Raw genomic sequence first — 21,713 nt, forward strand, 5'->3', positions numbered from 1 at the left:
ACACGAATCTTAAAACGATTTTCTTTAACCAAAAAGCTTACCTATACGATTTGCTTTTAGAGATTGAAAATTAACGACTGTCATATTTTCTTTTTTTAATTTTAATACGCTTCAGTGAATTATTTCTAAATGTTTTTTCGTAGCTTATCAGCCGGACATGCGCATGTATGCGGATCCAACGAGGACTTGGGTCGCGCCGCAAAAGGGATTCGTTTTGCACGACACTCAGGAACCAAGGTACCTCAACGGGGATCATAGTCTGTGTAATAATCAAATGAGCCACCCCGGTCCGGCCAGCGTCTTTCCAGCGTCTTCGGCGCTTTTTAACCAAACACAAGCCACATCTGCTAGTCCACAACATCGTAACACTGTAAGTGTTTTTCGTGATTTTATTTTTCTTTTAAATCTCTTCTACGTTTTTTTTACTTATTAATAATCCACATTACGTACACAGTGAAAATTATATTATTATTTCTACTACTGTACCGTTTTATCACGTTCATTCACTCGTCACAAATCTGTTTATATTTATACTAAATAGCTTTTCTGCATACAATGCACACACGCACGTGATTGTATCAATTTATTACGAAAGATAGAAAGACGGGCGAGACTGAATGCTGCACCCACAGCAGCGATTATTGTGTGAGTGAAAAGTTATAGCTAAACGTTCGCGATGCGTGCGCCGATCATCAGCTCGATTTGGTCACTTCAATACAAAGGATTGGCCCCGAGCGAGTATGTATATGCATGGGAACCAGTTGATGATGTAATGCACGCTTATAGATGCTTGTTCTTAACACCCAACATGGCAGACACTGCCCACATTGGCCAGTCTTAGCGTCTAGATGATCGCGTTCAGCTCGGAAATTTACACCTCTAATTTTCTCTCAAGTGTTTTGTAAATTTAAATAACATGTATTTCCTCAACTCGGCCGTCACAACATCGCGCGATTACTTCACTAAGGTTTGCCTTGGCTGGTTTACCTTATTTTTATGCATTTGCGTCTTGCTTTTGATAAAAGCGGAAAGAAAATGATCATTGAATTATGTGAGAAAATAATGTTGCGACAATGGTGCCGTGATAGTGTTTTGTAGATATTTCAAATCTATACGTCAAATATGAATTTATTTATTCTGAGTTTTGTGTATTTTATATTATATACACTCTCTGTTGTTAAACATAACTGGGTCTTTTATCATCTCTTTTTTTAAGATTATATACAATTTGTTTACGGAAAGATTATCTTTTTTATTAAAACAATAAAATATGTATTTATCTTGTTCTCTTATACGATCATATTTTGCTATCTTAGGTTCATCGAATAAGTCAGTTAATTAGCGAAAGTCCTGAACCTAAGAGATCAACTGTACATCACATCCCGATCTCATGTGAGAGTCCGACGGAGAAAAGGCAAGCTTTACATACTCCCGTACCAGCTCCGCCTGTCGATGACATGAAGCCCCAAAATATATCTTTTATTGGTAATGAAACTTTGTTTTATAATTCTTTTGCAATTATATGAAAACATCACTTTTTGTACGTGTTTTTTAAATTATATTAATGCAAAAGAAGCTATAAAAAATCATCAACATCTTTTCTTAAACCTCTTTTTTTTTATTTCGAAGGCAACGACGACGATATCACACAGGGTATTCGCGGTTTGAACATCACGTCGGGTAGTCGTACGTACAGAATACCATCGCCAACTAGACCCACGATATCGCAGAATTCTTTCCAACCTCATCCGTCATTGAGGGAGACGTCGCGTTCAGTCACTCCGGATGTTACACCTCTCGATTCCACGGACCCGAACGAGAAAGGATTCTATATCTCCTTCGACAATGATGCTCCTAAGAAACCAAAACCGACCCTCAGAGTGAAAAGAACGTCTCCTAAAAAGGTGAGCGGATTTTTAGTTACAAACGAATTTTCATATTCTTAATTTTACTCTTAATTATTTTATTATATTTTTCTCTTTTCATATTCGTTTATTTTGAATAGAATTTTACTATGTGTACAGAATTTCTTAAAAAGGAAGCAATTATTAAATAAACAACATTTTTTTCTTAAGGAACGAAGTGTATCGTCTTACATTGAGCACGAAGACTTTACAATGCATCCAGAATCATCTTCTGCTAACGCGATAGAAAAGCAGAAACAAGTAGAAGTTCAGCGGGAATTGGAGCGGGAAAGATTGCGGCAAGCCGACGAAAGGGAACAGCAAAGACAAGAAATGAGGGACAGGGACCTTAAACGGGAAATGGAGAGGGAACGACAGAGGGAGAAACAGCGAGACAGTAGCACAGATAGCCGACACGCTTCTGGAGTTGGTCTGGTGATTGGGAATCAACTTACAAATCCCGATCCGGTATATATTACAATAATATTTACCATTCAAATAACAATAAATGTTCTGTACATACATTTGTTTTTTTTATTTTAGTTTTGTTTACCAAATTTTAATATATATTTTCTAATTAAAATTTACTATAGAATTGTATGGACGAAATGGAGAAGAAGAAGGAGAGGATAATGCTGATGTCGCTTCAGAGAAGGCAAAGGCAGGAAGAAATGAAGGAAAGAAAGGAAATCGAGGCCCAAGCACGTAGGGAGCAAGAGAAACTGAAGGTGGAGGAGAGAGCTCGCAAGAAAGAGGAGGAACGTCAACGGCGAGCCGCTATTTTGGAACACCATAAGGTGAAGAAAGCGATAGAGGAGGCAGAAAGAGAAGTAAGTGATATTTTTAATGATATTATATATATATATATATATATATATATATATATAAATTAGCAGGAATAAATTTATAACGTAATTTTTATTGTTTTTAGGGTAAGGTAATTGATAAGGAGCTTCTGAATGCAATAAATCCAGCAAAATTACGTAACAAGACTGCAACCGCACGACCGCGGCCCAAAACAATTCACGGAGACGCTGGCGCAGTGTTGGATTCCGGGGCTCTTACACCTAGTCGCGGGAAGAAGGGTTCTTCTTCCAATTTAAGTACAGGTGAGATTGCTATTAAATTGCACTTGCAGAAAACGAATTATCTGTTGTAACGATCAATGCTTCTTGGGGATTAAGTATATTGGCAGCTTGAAAAATAAGATTTAATATATTGATTGATATACAGATTTGAGAAAAAAAAATATGAAAAAAATGATATAAGTATATTCTCTGAAGAAGAAAAATTAAATCTTCATTTTCGAATTAATCGCTAAGAAGATGGATCTTTTTACTACTTGTTGTGTCGCAAGTGCATTTCCCCGTTATAATACCCTATAATAGCAATAGTCTCCTTGATGTTGTAATTGCATTTATTCATTGCATGGCGAAGATTTTTACGATCAGAGCCGTTTTCTCTTCCGTCGTAGCGATATCATTCTTTCTGTATTTTTTTTTTTTTTTTGTTATAATTGATTTCTTTTATGAATTTTTACCCTGACCACATGCTCACGAGCTCCAGATTTTCTCGTCTATGCTAGTTTATCGCCGCGTCAGTGGCTACTGTAAATCGCTCGATGAGCCCGCAATCGCGCGATATCGACGCCAAACTAGAATAGTACAGAAAATACCGAGCCGATTGTTTTGCACTAACACACTTACTGTAGCGTCGCTGACCTCTCCGACGATGAGGCGAGACTACTACCGAGGCTCGCAGGATAGTCTCACGGCTGCCCACCTTGATGACCGACGTTGTTCCGGCCCTCTTTATCGGGGCGGCAGTCTCAGGGGTATGCACCACACACACTCTCTCACCGCGCTTTTACAGTACACATCTACAAATTTTTTCTTTTCTTAAAAAGTCTGGATATGTAGAAATACGCGATAAGTTATCTAATTAATTTTTTGTACACGACAAAAGAAAGAGTAACGATACATTAATACTTTGAATCGATCTAAACTTGAAATAAGATATTGTGCAGTAAGATTATAAATAGATCAAGAGAATTAAAACATGCTAATTCAAATTTAACAATAACAATGGTATTTAATTCTCTAAAGATATGAATCTTTTATACAGGAGAGAAAGTATAATAACTTTGAGGAATAAATAAATAATGTGTATAATTGATAAAATATGATATCTGTGTAATTCACAATATGTTTTTTCACAACAAAATTCATTTCACTGCACTTCCTTCCGTTTTTCAATTTGGCATGCTCTGTACCTTATTTATCAATATCTGTAACTCGATGTATAATTCGTAGCAAGTTGACAATTGATATATCTATATATTTATAAGTAGTGTAAAACCTGCAGTAAGAATTTAAACTGATTGTAATAGAGATACCCCGTTTTTTTAGTATCTTCCGTAGATTCGCCCGACGACGGTAGGGGTTCCTCGCCTTGCCGCAGCGTGAATCAGCTCGGTCGACGTGGCTCCTACAAGACCTCCAGAGGTGGGTTCGATGTTACTTACAGTTTAGCGCGGGAATGCCGCAGGCTCTGTACGATTGTTTGTTTCTTAAACGTTTGGCTTGACGAAAGTAGATTCATTGCAGGATGTTATCACACACTGGTATGGGCAGCTATAATCTATCAGAAATTTACGCGATGAGTGTTTGAATATTTCATTAGCCTTTGATTATCCCCAACGAGCGACTGAGCAAGGTCACTACACTTTGCGGGTATGATTGTTCCCCCGTTTTTTTTTCAATTTTTTTTTCAATTTTTATCTTTAACTTTAAGTAGCGCCTTGTAGTGGATCTTTCAGTTGGAACGCAACGTTGTTCTGCACCAAAAACTGCACCGGCCACTTCAGTTCTCGATGTACCCCCGGATATGGCTAGTAGTTAGATTCAATCCCCTTTTTTTAAGTCCCTACAAACCTTACCCGTACCCGCTCGCTCCCTCAATGAGATGCGCACGATTGAGGCATCTCTCCCGCAACTTATTTAATCTCTTTGATCGTACATGGCGTTTTGAGTGTAACAAGGCAAACGTTGCGTTATTGCAGATGTGCAGGAGTCTCAGCAACAAGTTAGAGGCAGGCCTAAATACCAGACTTACCAAAACTTTAAGGGGAGAAAGTCTAATTCCCTGATGAATTTGTGCGGTAAGAAGCACCACAGTGACTTGGAAATACGTTCGATCTCCCTTCTATATCGTGCAACAGTCTCAATGTATCCTGTGTATATATATATATATGTATATATATATATATATATATGTATATATATATATTACAACATGTATATCACAACGTCCCGAGATTTTTGTAGATCGAGTAGCACACATACACGCGCACTTATACTCATATGTATGTAGTGGCATGGTGGCAGGCTGGAGAGCACACAGGTGGCAGTGATACTTAACGACTCATACATTCGCACAACAATCATATGCATTTTTCCTTTTTTGTTATACGTTTGAGCAAAGTTCCTCCACCACGGCTTGACGAAATGAAGTGATGGAGTCTTAGTTCTTTCGTGCTTTTTAAGCGATTTATGATTTCTTCGTTTTTTTGTTTCATCGAACGCCTCCGTTGAGGTGGAACTTTGTCCTCTCATTTTTTTAGGATGACTCATTTTCGCTGTTGCTGCTGTTGCTGTTGCGTAGAGAAGGCTCGATTGAAGCTTATTTGGGCTTGTTGTTGTACAGCACTGGGTGTGGGTACAAAATATATTTTGTCGATCAGTGTCTTTTTTCCAGATTTATTCTGTCGGTGGCTATGGTATCCGTTTATAATAACCCTGTTGACCCTGTGTACCTAAGTATCCTGATTTATCCTATCTCGCCTTGAATATCCCACTCTGTGTATCACAGTATCCTTTTATTGTTTTTATTTTCAGGTATTGTGGTGACGAGGTATAGCAAATTCATTGCGTACGCGATGTATAATCGAGACTCACGCACTCCGTGGATGAATTTGCTATGTCCTGTTATTTAATGTCGATAATCGATCGAGCGTTTCTCTCTTTCGTCGCAAACTGCAGAGCTGGATTAAATTGTGGTATTCGTGGATTAAATTGTTGATATTAAGCTATCAGCATAAATCATCGCATTAGCATTGATCAAGAGATTCATAGTTTTAATAACAATTAGTACACTAGAGAATCATGACATATACATTAGAATCATTCTAGTGCAGTCAGTGATTTAACAAGCTGATAGACACATAAGCATTTATAATTATTTTATCAGACTATAAAGTACAAAGTTGCAAATATTTTGGAATATTTTTATATAATAAAATATACTTTTTGTAATAAAACGCAAATTACGAAGCTAAACTTAAGGCAAGAGAGGTATCTCGCACGTGTCTATAACAAGTAACTAATACATTCTTGGCGGGGTGGCTAACCATCATTAATAAAACCAAAAGATCTCTGTGTATTCTGATTCGCTTGGGTGACAAAAGGAAAAAAAAAAATACATTTGTCGTCATTCTTTAATGAGAATTGTAACGCATAGACGTTTGCCTCTCCGTTGAGATTTTCATCTTCATATGCGGAACGTGCAAGTAGTGATCAAGATTGTATGATGTGTCGACAAATAGATTCAGACAGCGGCTTGGGCAGGTCGACGCCTCCGAGACGCGCCGCCAGTCCGGGCATAGGCAGTATGAGGCACCTAACATCACCATCGGGACCCGGTTCGCTGCCACCCGCTTTGATGACGTCGAAGAAGAGGATCTACGACGATGGCAGCAGCGACATCAGCAGCACGCCTAGTTCTATGATGGACTATAACGGTAAGAGACATCAATAAGTATATATCTACATAAGTGTATGTATATATATATATATATACATTTTTTTAATATAAAAGAAAAAGCTAAGAAACTTCATGCCTCCACAGGCCCAAGACTGTATAAACTGCCGATAGCCAAGTCAAATCGCAACATAATGCTGAATGCTGTGGAGTATTGTGTCTTCCCCGGTACGGTGAACAGAGAAGCTAAATCGAGGGTTCTGGAGGAGATAAGCCGGTCCGAGAGCAAACACTTTCTCATTCTGTTTCGAGACGCTGGCTGCCAATTTCGCGCTCTCTATTCGTACTGTCCCGAGAGGGAGGAAGTAGCCAAGCTATACGGTACTGGGCCCAAACAAGTCATCGATAATATGTTCGACAAATTTTTTAAGTAAGTGAAATCAAGAGTCAATTCCTTAAGTTCGTTTTTTCTATCTCAAAAGACTTCAATCAATTATGTGTCCCTATTTTAAATCTCTCGATGTGTTATATGTTGTTGATTGCTGTTTGTTTTTTCATTTCAGATATAATTCCAGCGGAAAATGCTTTTCGCAAGTTCACACAAAGCATCTGACGGTGACCATAGATGCCTTTACGATACACAACAGCCTCTGGCAAGGTAAAAAGGTGAACTTACCGAATAAGAAGGACATACCACTCGTCATATAGTTTTACATAAGTGATCACACACTTAACATTACGCTACTGTGCCCTCTGTTGTTCATAGTTACTATTTTAATACAGGCCCATATTAAATTAATGCGAATACGTTGCGTTTTTAGTCAATTTTATAAGGACAATTGATCGGTGCTGACTCCATAAAGAAATAATCACAGTTGGCGCACGAGTCCCGCGTTTCTCGATCGCACGCCGCTTCCGAAAGGGTGGAAAAGCCAGGGGAGCGTGCTCATATACCAGAGAGAATGAGTTTTGTTTTTACTTTTTCTTGCGTTATCAGTTTTTTTTTTTTTTTTCGTTGATCGTCAGCATCAATCACTGTGTCATAAGATTACTAGTATCTACTTATAAGATGGTTTGTTGTCAATACACCCCTAAGATCCTTTAATTTTGTGGACTAACTCTCGTCATGTAACCGCCTTGTAATCGTGTAAACCGGTGTGTTGCGACTGCATGGACGTACGATTCTCATGGATATGTATAATGCGAAAGTTAATTTTTCTAAATTTATTTTGTCAAACGAAGCGAGAGTGAGGGAGGATGGCAACGGTGCAGCTTGTGTTCTCATGTGTGCGTACATGCGTAATTTGCGATTGACATAGGTCTTTCTGCATCCTTCGCTAGGCTAGGGATTCTAAATTCAACGATTATTATCTAGTGCATTTAAAACTTTTTAAAGAATATATTAAAGTATGATAAAACGTGCGGACATGTGAGGGATCATTAATTTTTAAATGTGTCTCGTGCGCAAACTTCGATGACTTTGAACTTATTTTTATTTTTTGTATATTATATAATCTTGTAAAAAAGATCCTCTTTTTTTATATCAATTTCCTTTTTTAATTGGGGAGAATGTTGTTCTTTTTTTATATGTATTTGCTCTTTATATTTTACCGATTGGGATACGTGTCGGCAGAATATTCGACGCGGCTCAAACGGAGTTGAATTAATGATTTCTCATTCTGCGTGCGTTTCTCGCGACTATTAACGATTGCAATGCGTAGCGCAATTCTCGCAGTGTCCCCCTGATCCCCCTTTTCTCCGTGGGGGATGAAACTTTTGCCAACGGGGTGACAACGGATGCGAACAACGATAGCTCATGTTGTAAATAAATCAGTTCGTTGCGTAATTAGCAGAATCGAATATAAGACCAGCCTTACAATAAATCCAGGCATATGATGCATTCGTTTCTTTGCGACGAAAGTCGATCGTTCGAGCTACATTACGCGTTTCAAGTTTATACTGTAAAAAAAAAAACGCGTGCGAGATATGCGCGTACATTAGTTTACGCCGAAGCGGCTGTTTTAAAGCGAGCGATGTTTTTCTTCAGATTAGGTAGTTATCATTGTGTACAGAAAATGGATATTGCATAAGTATCGTTGCCTCGTGGACAAAGTTCGTCGAAGAGCCGTCGAGAAAGGGAGGCTCGCGGTGCTTTCTTTTTTCCTCCCACGCGCTTCAATCTTTATTATGTAAGAGGAAGGTGGAAGATGGGCATAGTCTAAACAATTTTATCAATGGAACCGCGCTTTTTTCCAAACAAAACTTCGTTACTCCAAGTTCTCCAGTTATATTCTACCTTCCTCGGAAGTAAAGAAAAACAGTATGAAGCCTTATATTACGAATGATGTAATTGGACTAAGTGCGTAAAAATATTTAACGAATTGACAGCATGACTTTTCTTCAACCGTGTCTCGTACATTACATTTCCCCCGTAGGAATTTACCGGCAATCGCGACACATCCCGCCGTCTCTCAGCGAAACTTTAGTCAGTCCGGGCGAACAGAGAACGCGGCGGTCCGTAATTTATCGGAGAAACTGTTATAATTTATTGTGCCATAAATTTGAGGTTCGCTTTTCGCGTGGGACTGGCATCGGCTTCCTATCTCGCTGAACGGGCCTTTTCGGTCGGATACGTTTCTTTCATTATAATATTATAAGAGGGGAGAAGAAGCTAGAGATAGATAGACTTCATGTAGCTATTTTATACGACAATATTGGGGGTCTATCGTTTGTATGATTATTTTCTTTCTGGTCTCGGATTCCGTTAACGATGACGACGCGTCTCCAGGATCGTTCTTCAATTATTTTGTATGATAAGTCTTCGACTCGGTGCGGACAGTCGTGTCGAGTATAGGTAGACCCTCCGTATTCCGCGACACGGCGTAACGCAAACACAAGATTATTAACGATACAATTACAAATACAACGCGACATATCGAAATCGAGTGTTCTCCGCTGAAACTGCGGAGGAATAATCTATGTATCTTCAATTTGCGTGGGACGTAGTCGGCTTGATCTCGCCGTCCCGCGTTTCGCCGTTCGATCATGTGTAATGAAAGGGACTTATGAAGATTAAACTCCGTCGAGATTGTAGTAATCGAGAGAGAAAGAAGTTCACTATTCTATATCCCCGTCTGTTGTAAATTTATCCGAGTACGATGATGAGAGAAAAAGAGCGATAAGATAGAGAATCTTAGACTCAGAAACAGTCCGACCTGACAATATCGAACGTGAGGTACGCGCCATAGAAGAAAAAAAGAAAGAAATTATGAAATCTTTGAGATGAAGTGCAAGTTGCAGTAAGTTCATGATGACAATGTTTGAAAAGAGAGTGAAGAGAGAGAGAAAGAGATATATATGAATTGATTGCAATTAATATATATATAAATATATACATAGTCATTAATCTTAAGAGCCAGCGAGAATAATGGCTTGTGGAAATGGGATTGATTACAAAGTTATGATGATGTTAAGAGAGATCTCTCGATATTGGTCGCTTATGCTTGATATTTATATTTTTTGAAGAATAGATATTATTAGTGAACTGGTGAAAAAAAAAAGAAGACTTGGATGCGACAATTAAATGTGAACAAAACGGAATAGACCGAGACGGAAAGAAAGAGAGACGGGAAATCGAGGCATACACACATACATACACATACACAATTAAGTACTGCGGCACGACGTAAATTTGTACGCCGCAGTTAAATCGCGCTTACTAATAATAAACGATTATTGTTACGTAATAATTATCGATTTTTATTGTCGCTGAAATTTCGACGTCAAGGCGAATATCAGTTCTCGAACTTCTATCCGTGTCTCTGTAAATATTATGTTTTTATATACACATAAAACGAAAAAAACGTATACCTACCTACTCAACGATATGTATATTTATTCAGTACGTCATGTAAGATTTGGGTCATAATTTACTGTTAGCATCTTCGCAGCGAATGTCATTAATAAAATTTAATAACCCATTTGTAATAGACTTTTATTCTTCCGCGGATGGATATCAAAAGTAATCCAGCATTGATCGTACCTAATGGCACATTCTTTAAAAGATCTGGTTTTTTCTCTTGATGAGAATTTCTTCAATTTTTAATATAAAACATCTCAAAATGAAGATTTTATTCGTAAATAAAAGTAAAATTTTTTTAATTCTCTAGAACTTCAATTCTTTGTGTTTAATATTTGTCTTCCGTTTTGGAGGAAAATTGCATTGTGAAATTTCATAAAGCTGCGTTTCTGAGGTATTTTATAGGGATCTTTAGAGCGTTAAGGAGGATAAATCAAAGCGACACAGCCCTATGCGCTTTTTTTCTTGTTATATTATATATTTTATACACAACAGCGGATTTTCGTAATTTGTTAATTTTCCTTGTGTATATGTAATATATTACAGTTTAACAAAAATCGTGTGCGTGTGTTATGTATGAGAGAGAAAATTAGATATAAATATTCTTCGAATATCATCTCTCTGTGTGCGTGATTAAAGGACACTTCTTTTTTACAGGGCACTTGCATGTTTCTCGATAAATCTTTCGAATAAAAAATCTACAATGTACATAATATATCGGGCTCTAGTAGATGTCTAACTATAAAAGTACAAAACGTAATCGCGTTATTTTCTATTCCCTAACTCGTCGACGCAGCGATCACGAATTCTCGTGATCGGATTTACGTTAACGATAATAAATAATGGCTTTTAAATACTGATGTACAAATTGTTTGCGGCTTACGGTGAATAATTAAACTATATGGCAGTGATCTCTCTATTTACGCGTAAAATGTCACCGTCTGCACGCGTTACGCGTACCTGCGTACGTACGACGAAATTATTCGTGCCATCGTTTGTTTGTCACGGCGAGACTGAAGCGTACGATCTCTTTCTCTCCTTTTCTCTTTTCCTTTTTTTATTTTCATGCTACGACGATTAGCTTAACGGTCTACGGTTTAGCATCTTTTGGCTTTGTTAAGTCTTAAAGAACTCGTCGCCTGCGAATATATGGCACGTTAATCTCGATGCGATTGTTGAATTGTTCAACGCGACTCTTCGAACAGTCTTTGGAACTAAAAGCGCTGAACGCCGAGGTAATTGTCTTTCCTCTTCACGCCCCGCTATCATTGAACCGGGCAGGAGCTCAGGTGGATGTTGTGCAGCTCGGCCATGTCCGTCCAGTCTCGCCTTTCCCCTCTTATCATCACATTCCTGATGCATCCATTGAAGTGGTCTCGCGTTAACAGCGAGCCTTTCTGAGCAGTCACTGAAAATGATGAGAACAATGTTAGTTAAGCTACTTTTTTATGTTCCTTTTTCATTTATCATGCAGGTTTATTTACTAATATGTAATTTAACGTAACATTCATTTACCTGGTATACCACCTATATACAACGGGCCAGAGAAGACAGAGGTATTTAAATGATAATTAATGTTCGTGGGCAAGCCGTATTTTTGGTCCAGCTCGTCCACCTTGAGCGCCAGCTCCTCATCGTTATATACAGCCTGGATTCTGTGCCATCGATTGTCGCAGATCGCGTAATGATTAGAAAAGCCCTGCTCCACGTATAACGGATTGCTGTCGCCCAGATCGCCCGACATGATCACCTTCCCGCTATTGAGTTCTAATGACAGAGAAGGTGAACCACTGGGTGCGGTAATCGACAGCAACACGCCAGACACTTCCGATGTTCTGAACTCCAATTGAAGTTCGAGCACGCCATCAACCTCAAAGTTGTTTCCTAAAAGAACAAAATTGTTACTCCGAAGATTTAAAACGAAGTAAGAAAAAATATTTCTTAGTATTGAGAATCTTATTTTGTAATTTTATTTTGTATCTTTTGCATTGTTAATTTTTTTTAAGATGCCATATTTTATAGTGAAAAAAGTTATATTACTAAAAAATTTTAATTTAAAAAATTAAAATGATATGATTTGAATTTTTGATAATTTATTTTATGTCCAAGATTTAGGCATTTCTCCTTAAGTTCCTACTTAAGTTACTTAGTTTTACTAGTAGTTTCGTGACTTACGATAAATAGCATAAGCCTCGCCCTGAAAATACGCTCCGCTCTCGACACTTGGGAAGCACTGGCCGACATTGAAGGCTCTACTGGTGGAACCCACCATGTCGTAAACATTTCCATTGATCTTCAGGCCTCTGATACATCCCTTCAATGTCTCCAGTCTGACGACCACTTGTTCCGGGATAGGCGTTCCGCTTTCCGGAAGACCACCGATATACATCATGGATGCGAGACCAATTCTTCTCGGTACTTTGATGACACGCGGTGTCTGAGTGTCTACTAATAGGGTGAGTTTCCTTTCTTCGTGACTGATAACGACGTGATGCCAATTACCGTCATTAAATGGTGTCTTAAATATTATTTCCTTCCTTTGTTTGCTTCTCACTACCAAAAGAAGCTGTCCATCTCGGATGAGCACCATTAAATAGTGTTTCAATCGAAGACCCTATGCATTTGTAATAAAAGTGATAATGTTATAAAGTTATAACTAAAAACGATAGTTAAATGATTAGAATTATATTTATATGAAAAATTAGCGTTATAAAAGTCGGAAAGTTGTTATAAAATATGTATATTTTGTTCAACTTAAATTTAATGAAATACATTTAAATTAGTTATAAATAAAAAATTGTCAACTAGTAAAGTCATGATTACATCATATGTTTTTTTTTACCGGAGTGATAAACAGCAATCCATTGGGATAATACGTCCTAAAATCGAATTCTATCGCATATTTCTTTTCCCAGAATTTCTTGAAGTTGAGATAGAGCTGCGTATGACTATGTGGTTTATCACCAAATTTCAAAGCACCTGGTTCTAGCGAATAATAAGGCACTTTTTGGCATCCTTCAGGTTGTGTGGACATTCCTCGAGACAATGACGCTGATGGTACGTAATTTGGCGTTTCTTTTCCCATACTCGGCCCGGAACGACCGATTAGAGCGTGATCAAAATTAACTGCATCGTCGAATCGAAGATTTCTGAAAAAAAAAAAAAAATTATAAATTAATCGATACAGTCTCTTCAAACTGATATAATAAAGAAATAATTTTAATTTTTTAATTTTCTAATTTTTAAATTAATTTTTTTTAAATTAAAAAATTAAATCGAAAAAGTCCATAAATACAATTATTTTATACAGTACAATTTGAAATAAAAAATATATATATGATATATATGTAATGTAATTTTAATACGTCGAAATTTTAATCATTTATGACTTATTATCTTCCAAAAAATTATAAACAATATTTAATTTATTTGAACTTGGCTTAATGACTTACATATCATTGAAAATCACATCCTTGATAGCGCCATACAGTGGCGTGTTAGTTGCGACCATTTTAGTATTATTGATGAGCGCCGGTAATCCGCCAAAGAAAAGTCCGCCGTTCGAACTGGGAGCCTTGATCGCAATACTATTGCGCAATCTTCCTGATGTTTGATATGCGTCATCGATTCTCAGCTCCACTTCCTTTCTTTTCTTAATGACAGTGACCGAGTGATATTTTCCGTCGTTAAAAGTATTATTCGATTGGAGAACCAGCTCGCCATGGCCAGCATTTAAACGAACTTGCACTTGTCCATTGAGAATACACACGGAGTAATAGCTGTCCTTCTGAAAAAATTAATTGAACAAATTAATTTCAAATTTTTTGATAATTATAATACGCGAATAAAGTTTATTTCCAATAAAATGTATGTACGAATAATGTTTTGTTGCATATCTTGCTTATACGTTTATGAATATTAGTATGTCCTTTTATTTATTATTAATTTATTTAGAGTAGAGGTATTCAGGACTATTTTGCAGCATTTACGATAAATCATTTTGTGCACTTCATTATATAGTGATTCTTTTTATAATAAGAAAAAAATTAAATGATAAAGTGTAATAAAGTCTTACAGCTTCTTTGAGAATACCACTCAATCTGTCTTCATGGCCCTCAAACGTAGAGAGAAGAAGCATAGCTGCATCCTGCATGGTTCTGAAGGAGAAGCTTAGAACAGACTGAATCTTGCGCAGAGTAAACGCTGAGTGCTCGAGATATCCATCTCCATAAAATCCAACTATTTTCAATGGCTATGACAACAAAAGTGATTTGTATAATTTTGATACGTAAAATGTTGCATCTGAACAAATTCCAATAGAATGTTTGATTTGTATCTATTTTAAAGAATAAATTATAATACTTACTTTATTACCACAACTGGATTCTACTCCGTAATATTGTTCGGCCATTGGATCATAACCCTCTTGCACTACGATATTAGCCATGCATCCGAGGAACGACACTTGCGAGGGTAACATTAGTTTTTCTGCGCGGAAGCTCGGTGGCAGCCCGCCGATGTAATACTTGACCTGCGCCAAATCTGGAATATCTTCTTTCGTGGGCTGTGGTGTGGGCGCACCAATTCGTTTGTCGTCACCACCGATACTAAGGCTGCATTTTTCGATGTTCTTGCGTAATTGATACTGACGGAATGCATCCACCTTTGTCCAATTGCCAGTATTGTATTTGTAAGTCGAGGACATCTCCATGCTCACATTTCCGCCGTAACCGACATGGAGGATCACTCGGCCTTCTCGCAGGGAAATCATGATGTGCTGATTCTATTTATAAATAATATCATAGAAATTAAACAGAATATTATAAATACAATTAAATTAATGTTTTATTAATTAAATATTAAATATAATAATATATATAAATTTTTTTTAAATTTAATATAATGTGAATTAAATTTATTTTCATCTACTATCTCTTTCTTAAGAAAAGATGTAAAAATATATTCTTGATATTAAAATACAATGAGGAAATTTAAATAAATTCGTACATCTTTGTTAATGGCTAAAAATAGCAATGCATTCTCGTCGTATGTTCGAAAACTAATCGAGACTCCAAACATGTATTTATTATATGGACCAGATGAGACTCTGTTTCTCACAGCATAGCCCTCTCCATTGAAATTGTAAGCTATATCATCTTTGGCATCCTCCACTCTGTAACATTAATAATATCATTGTTAAAATAATATCGAAAAACAAGCATTTTGTATTATTAAATTATCAGATCGAAAGAACTTAAAATATAAAATGATATAATGTACATATTTGAGATATGCAGAATTTATACATATAATAAATAAATATAAACATCAAAGAAATTTGATTATTAATTTTCGGTTAATTACCCTTCTACACAAGCTTTGCAAGCCATATCTGGTGCTGTTGTGATGAAGTTCCAGAGGCCGATATGCTTTCCATCGAGGATTACTTGATGAATGCAACCCGGAAGACCATTACCAGCGATCAACTCTGTTGGTCTTCTTTGCGATTTAGGGATACCTCCTATCCATACTCGGTCTGTAGGCAAGACGTCGAAACGACCATATTCAGAATTAGTCGTATTTATGACAGGAAGATACTTTCCGGACGTCGAAAACTGCTTGTGCACGTTCAGCTTGCCTGTGTGTCGCGTTCTAAGATAAAAAAGCAAATTGTTTGAAATCAGCTTCTTTCTCTCGTATTAATTAATGATAACATTGTGTGAATTATTCTTTACATATTTCACAAATTCCAATCAATATTTATTTATCTATATTTATACTATATATTAATTAATTATATTCATACTAATATTGTCATTTACCTTTCAGCTTCAATCCGATACCAAGACCTGTCATTCTGCAGATCGCCGCTTTCAAGAACTTCAGGATGTGTTAGTATACCTGTACCACCACCGACATTCCATAAGAATCGTACCTTTTTATCAAATATCTCTAGAGCGATAAAATCATCCTGAAAAAATTCAAAATATTAGAACTTAAAAATCAATTTGTTATACAATTCGTATATATTTTATTTTATGCGAAGTTAATTGCTCTAATCGCTAAATTAATATTGTTATTCTAGAACTTACGTTAATTCCACTAGGCAAGTAAAACAGGGAACCTTCTTTGCGTGCAGTTGGAAGCGCGAATGTTATTATAATCGACGTCGTTGACGAGGATTGCAACGTCGTTGGTCTGTATGAACGAATGCATTCTTTACCTTCCACTGATCGTACAGAAACGCGGATCTAAAAACAAAATGAAATATAAAAACTTATATTTCAAAAATTATTTATCGCAATTATTCAGTCTTAAAGATGTATAAAAAAAATTGTATGGTGCAAAAAGTAAAATTGGAAATTTATACTTTCCATATAAAAATCAATGTACGTTAAACAATTCAATAAGAATCATTTTAACTTTGTTGACAGTATTACAAATTTATAGGTTTAAAATTTTCTTATTTTATCTTAATTATTTTTTAAAAACATGTCTAATTCTTATTAAAATAATTTTTTATTTTAGATATTTAGTCACAGGTATTGAGCCAAATCTTTTATATTACTTTGAAAAACATAAAGATTATAGAAAAATCTAATTTTTTAATAATTTTTTCATTTTATTAATAATAAGTGTACTATATTCTTAATTACTCAAAGTTATGTCGGAAATTATCAATTAAATGAGTTATCCTTAAAAATTGTTTTACATTAAGAAATTTAAAGATATATAATATAACAAAAATAGCACATAATAATAAATGTATGATAAAGACATTTAAATATGGAGAATCAAAACTTTTATTTTAATTTATAAATATATATCTGAACAAAGAACAAAATAATTATTATTCTTACCCCTTCGGCAGTATTTCGGGCTTCTGCAATTTTGTCTTTGAGATTTTGCAATTTCGTGGCTAATGTGTCATTCCATTTATCGAAAACAGCTTTTCGTTTCATTGCAACGTTTGATAGACTTATTAGCTTCGCATCAGCTTTCTTAATATTACTCAGCGCTTCCGTCACTAAAATACACATATTTCTATAATAGTTAACAATTTTCACTAATTTAATACTTAATTAACAATAAAATTATTTAACAATAGCGTATAAAATATGAAAACGTTCGCCAAGTATACATATACATTAACTTTGAAAAGAAATATTACATTTTTCACTGGCAAGGCTTATCTTCGAATCGCCTTCGCGCTTCAATTCGTGCAATTTCGGCTTCAGTCTGTCAGCAATGCCTTGCTTGTAATCGTCGATCAATCGTTGCGTATTCATTACCGAGTCTGCTACTTCATTGTTGTCTTCCAAGATATTTAATAGATCCTCATGTACTGTTCAAAAAAAAAAAAAATTCTCATTAATATAATGTTAAAATCTTTTATTCGGCAACTGCATTTTTTGAAATTATTAATAACATTATAATAACATATGATATAGACTTACATTTTTTGCTATTACTTTGCAATTCTCGCAATTTCACATTTATCTCGTTGTCCTTTATTCCAGTGTTGTTTAACGAATCCTTTAATACCAGCACGGCTTGCTTCTGAGCATTCAACTTGGCGTTTGCATTTTTTACTAGTTTACCATGTTCCTTCGCCACTTCCCACTGTTGCGAAGATTTAGCTAATACTTCCTTAGCATTATCCAGTAACGATTTCTGTCCCGAAGAAGGGAAAGCCTTGAAAAAGCATCTACATTATATTTATAGCCGACTCTCAAAATTATAAAATTATATTAATACTTTATTTAAATTAAAAGCATAAAACTAGAATTTAGGAAGAATAAAAAAAAATAGAAATATTGATAATTGATACAGCAGATATTTTTGAAGCTAAGCTCTTTTATTTTCAAACATTCAACAATATATTTTTTTAAGTAAATCTATATTGATTGCACACGCTAATATATAAAATTATAAGAAAAATTATGTTTTTATTTTGTAAACATTTAAAATGTGCCTCAAAAATATTCTTGATATTTTAAAATTAAAAAATTTCAAATGTAAATTAAAGCAGAAAAATATCATAGAATAATTTTATTTTAATGTAATTATGCATAATATAATTAGTTATATAATTCGAAAAATTATTTTTATTTTATATAACAAATAGAAATAGAGTTACAGCATTTAAACGTATCAGTTTAATAAAGAGGAAAATAAAAATATAAAAATCCTAAATTCAAAGAAAATCGTATAATCATGTTTTACCTTTTTGTGCACATCCTCGATGATTTCCTTGGCTGCCAGCGCAGTGATTTTCGCCGCTTGCAAACCGTCGACAATGTTCTTGTAGGCCTGACTTGCCTTCAGGGGACTAGCTGCAATATCTCGTGTCTTGGCGAACAAACTATTCAACAAAAATTATATCACATTATTGAATCGTCAATGACTATATCATTCGCTATCGTTGAGATAAAGTCACTCGCTTTGGCTTTAATGCGATATAATTGTACGAATTAATTATGCTAATAGGATGCTTAAATACCTGACATATTGATCGACGTAGCTGGATAGATTCTTCGCATGTTGCACTGCTGGCACCACATACTTCTCGTCGTACTCATAATTTAGTCGATACAAAAGTTCTTCCTTCATGCTCAGCTTCTCCGTCCAGTATGTTAATTTATCGCGTGAATCTGAGAGATTCTGGAAATCATATTTATAAGAATAAGATTCTTAATGTTTGTGATCAATAAAAAATTCAGTTATTTATTATATACATGTCTCGTTTTTTCTGTATGATTTCTTTCCTATTTATCACTGTCACAAATTGTTTTAAATAAATATGAAAATATTTTTACTTACTTGAATGTTATTTTCTGCGTCGACAAGTAGATCGCGAGCTTCATTGACGAGTTTCTTCCCTTCGGTGATCGTTTCATTCGTTTCATCGCGCAATATCCCTATACGAGCGCATTGGTCTTTGGCCTCGATGAATGTCCCGTTGATATGGTTGTACAAACTGTCGTAGCTGAATAGTGTTTCCATGGTGTTTTCTACGATCGTTCGCATATCGTTCAATTTCATCTCGTAATTTTTAGCGTCATTTTGAGCGACCGTCAAAGGCTCAGTCGCGTCATGAAGAGAGTTTAGCCACGCTACATATTTGGTAACACCGCTAATTAAATAAAAAAGAAAGAACATATTATTTATTAATATTATATATAATTATTTTTTTTTAATTTAATTTTTTTTTCTTTTCTTTCTCTAAAATTAATTAAATCAAAACAATACTCACTCGAGGAAGTTTTCCACTTCTGTAGTTCTCTTGGTTATGTCGACGGACTTTAGATAATTCAAGATTGCCTTAGCAGTTTTTAAGGCTTTTTTAATTTCTATTCTCCTATTGTCGTTACTGTATTGATTGAGTTCCGAAGTTGTATCTGGAGTTTGAGAAAAAAGATTATTCTAAAAATATTTACATTGCAGCGCAATTATTGTAAATTAATTAAAACTAAAATTATTTTTATAATAATATACCTTCTATGTCTCTTCTTAAATTATCAAGCATAATTTTTGCTGTAAAAATATTATTTTTCAAATCGCCGCTTTTAGTCTTTAAAGTATCGGCATGTTTCGCATTCTTATTCAGCTGCAAATTAAAATAAAATAGAAAATGTAAAGCTGATTGTAGATGATCAATTTGCGTCAGATTTCAGAATAAACAATTATGCTATTATTATTTAAAAATATTAGAGAGACGTACATTTCTTAACATAGTTTCAACATCTTGTGCAAGTTTTCTATATTCATGCCACGGTACGTTCCTTATTCTTTGCTGCAGACGAGTTCGCAGCTCCAATTCCTCAAGATATGTAGTCATGTTGGAATCGATATACGACAGTTCTTCCCACGGGGGTGGAATATATCCGTCTGCTATGTGACTCGTTCCACCGGCCAGTTCCTCAGACAACATCGCGACAGTATCGAGCAGAATTCCCGTGCAATTGTCATTGCATGCTAAACATTTCGCACAACGTAATATAATAAAACGAATTTGTGTAGCAGTGTATTCAATAAAGAGATTTATAGTAAAATAAGATAACAAATTCTAACTTTCTAAATCTACTGATACAGATGTTTTAATTTTAAGACAAAGAATCAATTTGTGAATCAACTTACAAGTGCAAACATTGTTTATGTAAACGTGTCGATATGCTGTGCATTGGGAGCAATCTCTGCCTGTAGAACCGATCTTGCATTTGCACTGTCCTGTCTCGCCGTCGCAGCCGTCACTTAAACTTCCTGCCAAGTTGCAATTGCACGGAACGCACTTGCCGTCCGGAAGGTCGGGAAAGCCGTAATAGCCATAGGCGCAACGTTCACATTTTCTACCGACATAGCCTGCGACAAGCCCAAGGTGAGAACGCACGAGAAAAATAAAAAAAAGCCCACTTTAAAAATAAGTTATAATTCGTATTAGACTTCAGAATGAAATTCGATTTACAATTTTATATGTCATGTAATACAAAAAATATTTGAAGGAACAGAATACATATATAAATGAAATATATGTTAAAATAGATAGACATTTAAATATATAGCATATAAAGTTATAAATAAAATTCTATCCTGAAATCTGACGTGATAATTCATAAAGTGAACTTAATAGTTTCGACAAAATTAACGTTTATAATTTTAAAGAAAATACAATTTAAATATTATGCATACAAAATGAACACCCATGAAAATCGCAAGATTTTGTGTCAAATATTTTGGACGATCTAAGAGTTAAAATATTAAAATAAATTAGATAAATGTTTTAATTAATTTTTTATATTTATTTTTACATGCGCGAATTATTTTTCATATTCTTATCTACACACCTGGCTTGCAGTGACAAATAGGTTCATTGTTCGCACGAATCACGCAGGTACTTGAAAATCTCTTATCGACTTGCGGACATGGACATGGCTTGCAGCCTCCTATTTCCGGATGACCGTAGAAACTATCAGCGCAAACGTTGCAATGTGCACCAAATGTGTTTTCTTTACAATTCTGTAATATATTAATTTTTTCAATATTATATATATAAATTTAATAATTATGCAAATTATACACTCTCTTTAAATTCGATATTTTTTTTACAAAAATTAAAAAACTACCTATAACTACCTATAAATATATTAAATAATCTATCTATTCCTTCTAAAGCCTATTAGAAAAAAAAAAAA

General features: G+C 35.2%; 2 protein-coding genes across 9 annotated transcripts in view; one reads left to right on the forward strand and one right to left on the reverse strand.

Annotated features, from left to right (window-relative positions):
• Positions 1-10,525, forward strand: part of LOC108754473 (patronin) — a 72,067-nt gene extending 61,542 nt beyond the window's left edge. For 6 of the 8 annotated variants that reach the window (XM_018496757.1, XM_018496763.1, XM_018496761.1 and 3 more), the window contains 12 exons: positions 144-370; positions 1,317-1,485; positions 1,630-1,904; positions 2,076-2,372; positions 2,498-2,734; positions 2,836-3,013; positions 3,616-3,738; positions 4,313-4,408; positions 4,966-5,064; positions 6,508-6,702; positions 6,810-7,092; positions 7,226-10,525. In XM_018496757.1, coding sequence (XP_018352259.1) covers positions 144-370; positions 1,317-1,485; positions 1,630-1,904; positions 2,076-2,372; positions 2,498-2,734; positions 2,836-3,013; positions 3,616-3,738; positions 4,313-4,408; positions 4,966-5,064; positions 6,508-6,702; positions 6,810-7,092; positions 7,226-7,370 — 2,324 coding nt within the window. In that variant the 3' untranslated portion in view covers positions 7,371-10,525. The remainder of the gene's footprint in view (positions 1-143; positions 371-1,316; positions 1,486-1,629; positions 1,905-2,075; positions 2,373-2,497; positions 2,735-2,835; positions 3,014-3,615; positions 3,739-4,312; positions 4,409-4,965; positions 5,065-6,507; positions 6,703-6,809; positions 7,093-7,225) is intronic. The other 2 variants (XM_018496760.1, XM_018496762.1) reach the window with 2 other exon arrangements.
• A 269-nt stretch (positions 10,526-10,794) lies between these two features.
• Positions 10,795-21,713, reverse strand: part of LOC108754477 (laminin subunit alpha-1) — a 169,339-nt gene continuing 158,420 nt past the window's right edge. Inside the window, exons 22-43 of the mRNA XM_018496769.1 lie at positions 21,366-21,537; positions 20,662-20,883; positions 20,246-20,499; positions 20,020-20,131; positions 19,778-19,922; positions 19,345-19,657; positions 19,025-19,185; positions 18,748-18,886; positions 17,979-18,216; positions 17,693-17,866; positions 17,382-17,548; positions 16,614-16,772; positions 16,344-16,492; positions 15,886-16,173; positions 15,529-15,694; positions 14,888-15,304; positions 14,597-14,773; positions 13,974-14,308; positions 13,364-13,670; positions 12,697-13,135; positions 12,037-12,405; positions 10,795-11,929 (exon numbers count right to left, since the gene is read on the reverse strand). Of these exons, the coding sequence (XP_018352271.1) occupies positions 11,787-11,929; positions 12,037-12,405; positions 12,697-13,135; positions 13,364-13,670; positions 13,974-14,308; positions 14,597-14,773; positions 14,888-15,304; positions 15,529-15,694; positions 15,886-16,173; positions 16,344-16,492; positions 16,614-16,772; positions 17,382-17,548; positions 17,693-17,866; positions 17,979-18,216; positions 18,748-18,886; positions 19,025-19,185; positions 19,345-19,657; positions 19,778-19,922; positions 20,020-20,131; positions 20,246-20,499; positions 20,662-20,883; positions 21,366-21,537 (5,046 nt within the window). The 3' untranslated portion in view covers positions 10,795-11,786. The remainder of the gene's footprint in view (positions 11,930-12,036; positions 12,406-12,696; positions 13,136-13,363; positions 13,671-13,973; positions 14,309-14,596; positions 14,774-14,887; positions 15,305-15,528; positions 15,695-15,885; positions 16,174-16,343; positions 16,493-16,613; positions 16,773-17,381; positions 17,549-17,692; positions 17,867-17,978; positions 18,217-18,747; positions 18,887-19,024; positions 19,186-19,344; positions 19,658-19,777; positions 19,923-20,019; positions 20,132-20,245; positions 20,500-20,661; positions 20,884-21,365; positions 21,538-21,713) is intronic.

This window comes from Trachymyrmex septentrionalis, unplaced genomic scaffold (assembly GCF_001594115.1).
Source record: "Trachymyrmex septentrionalis isolate Tsep2-gDNA-1 unplaced genomic scaffold, Tsep1.0 scaffold8, whole genome shotgun sequence".
NCBI lineage: Eukaryota > Metazoa > Arthropoda > Insecta > Hymenoptera > Formicidae > Trachymyrmex > Trachymyrmex septentrionalis.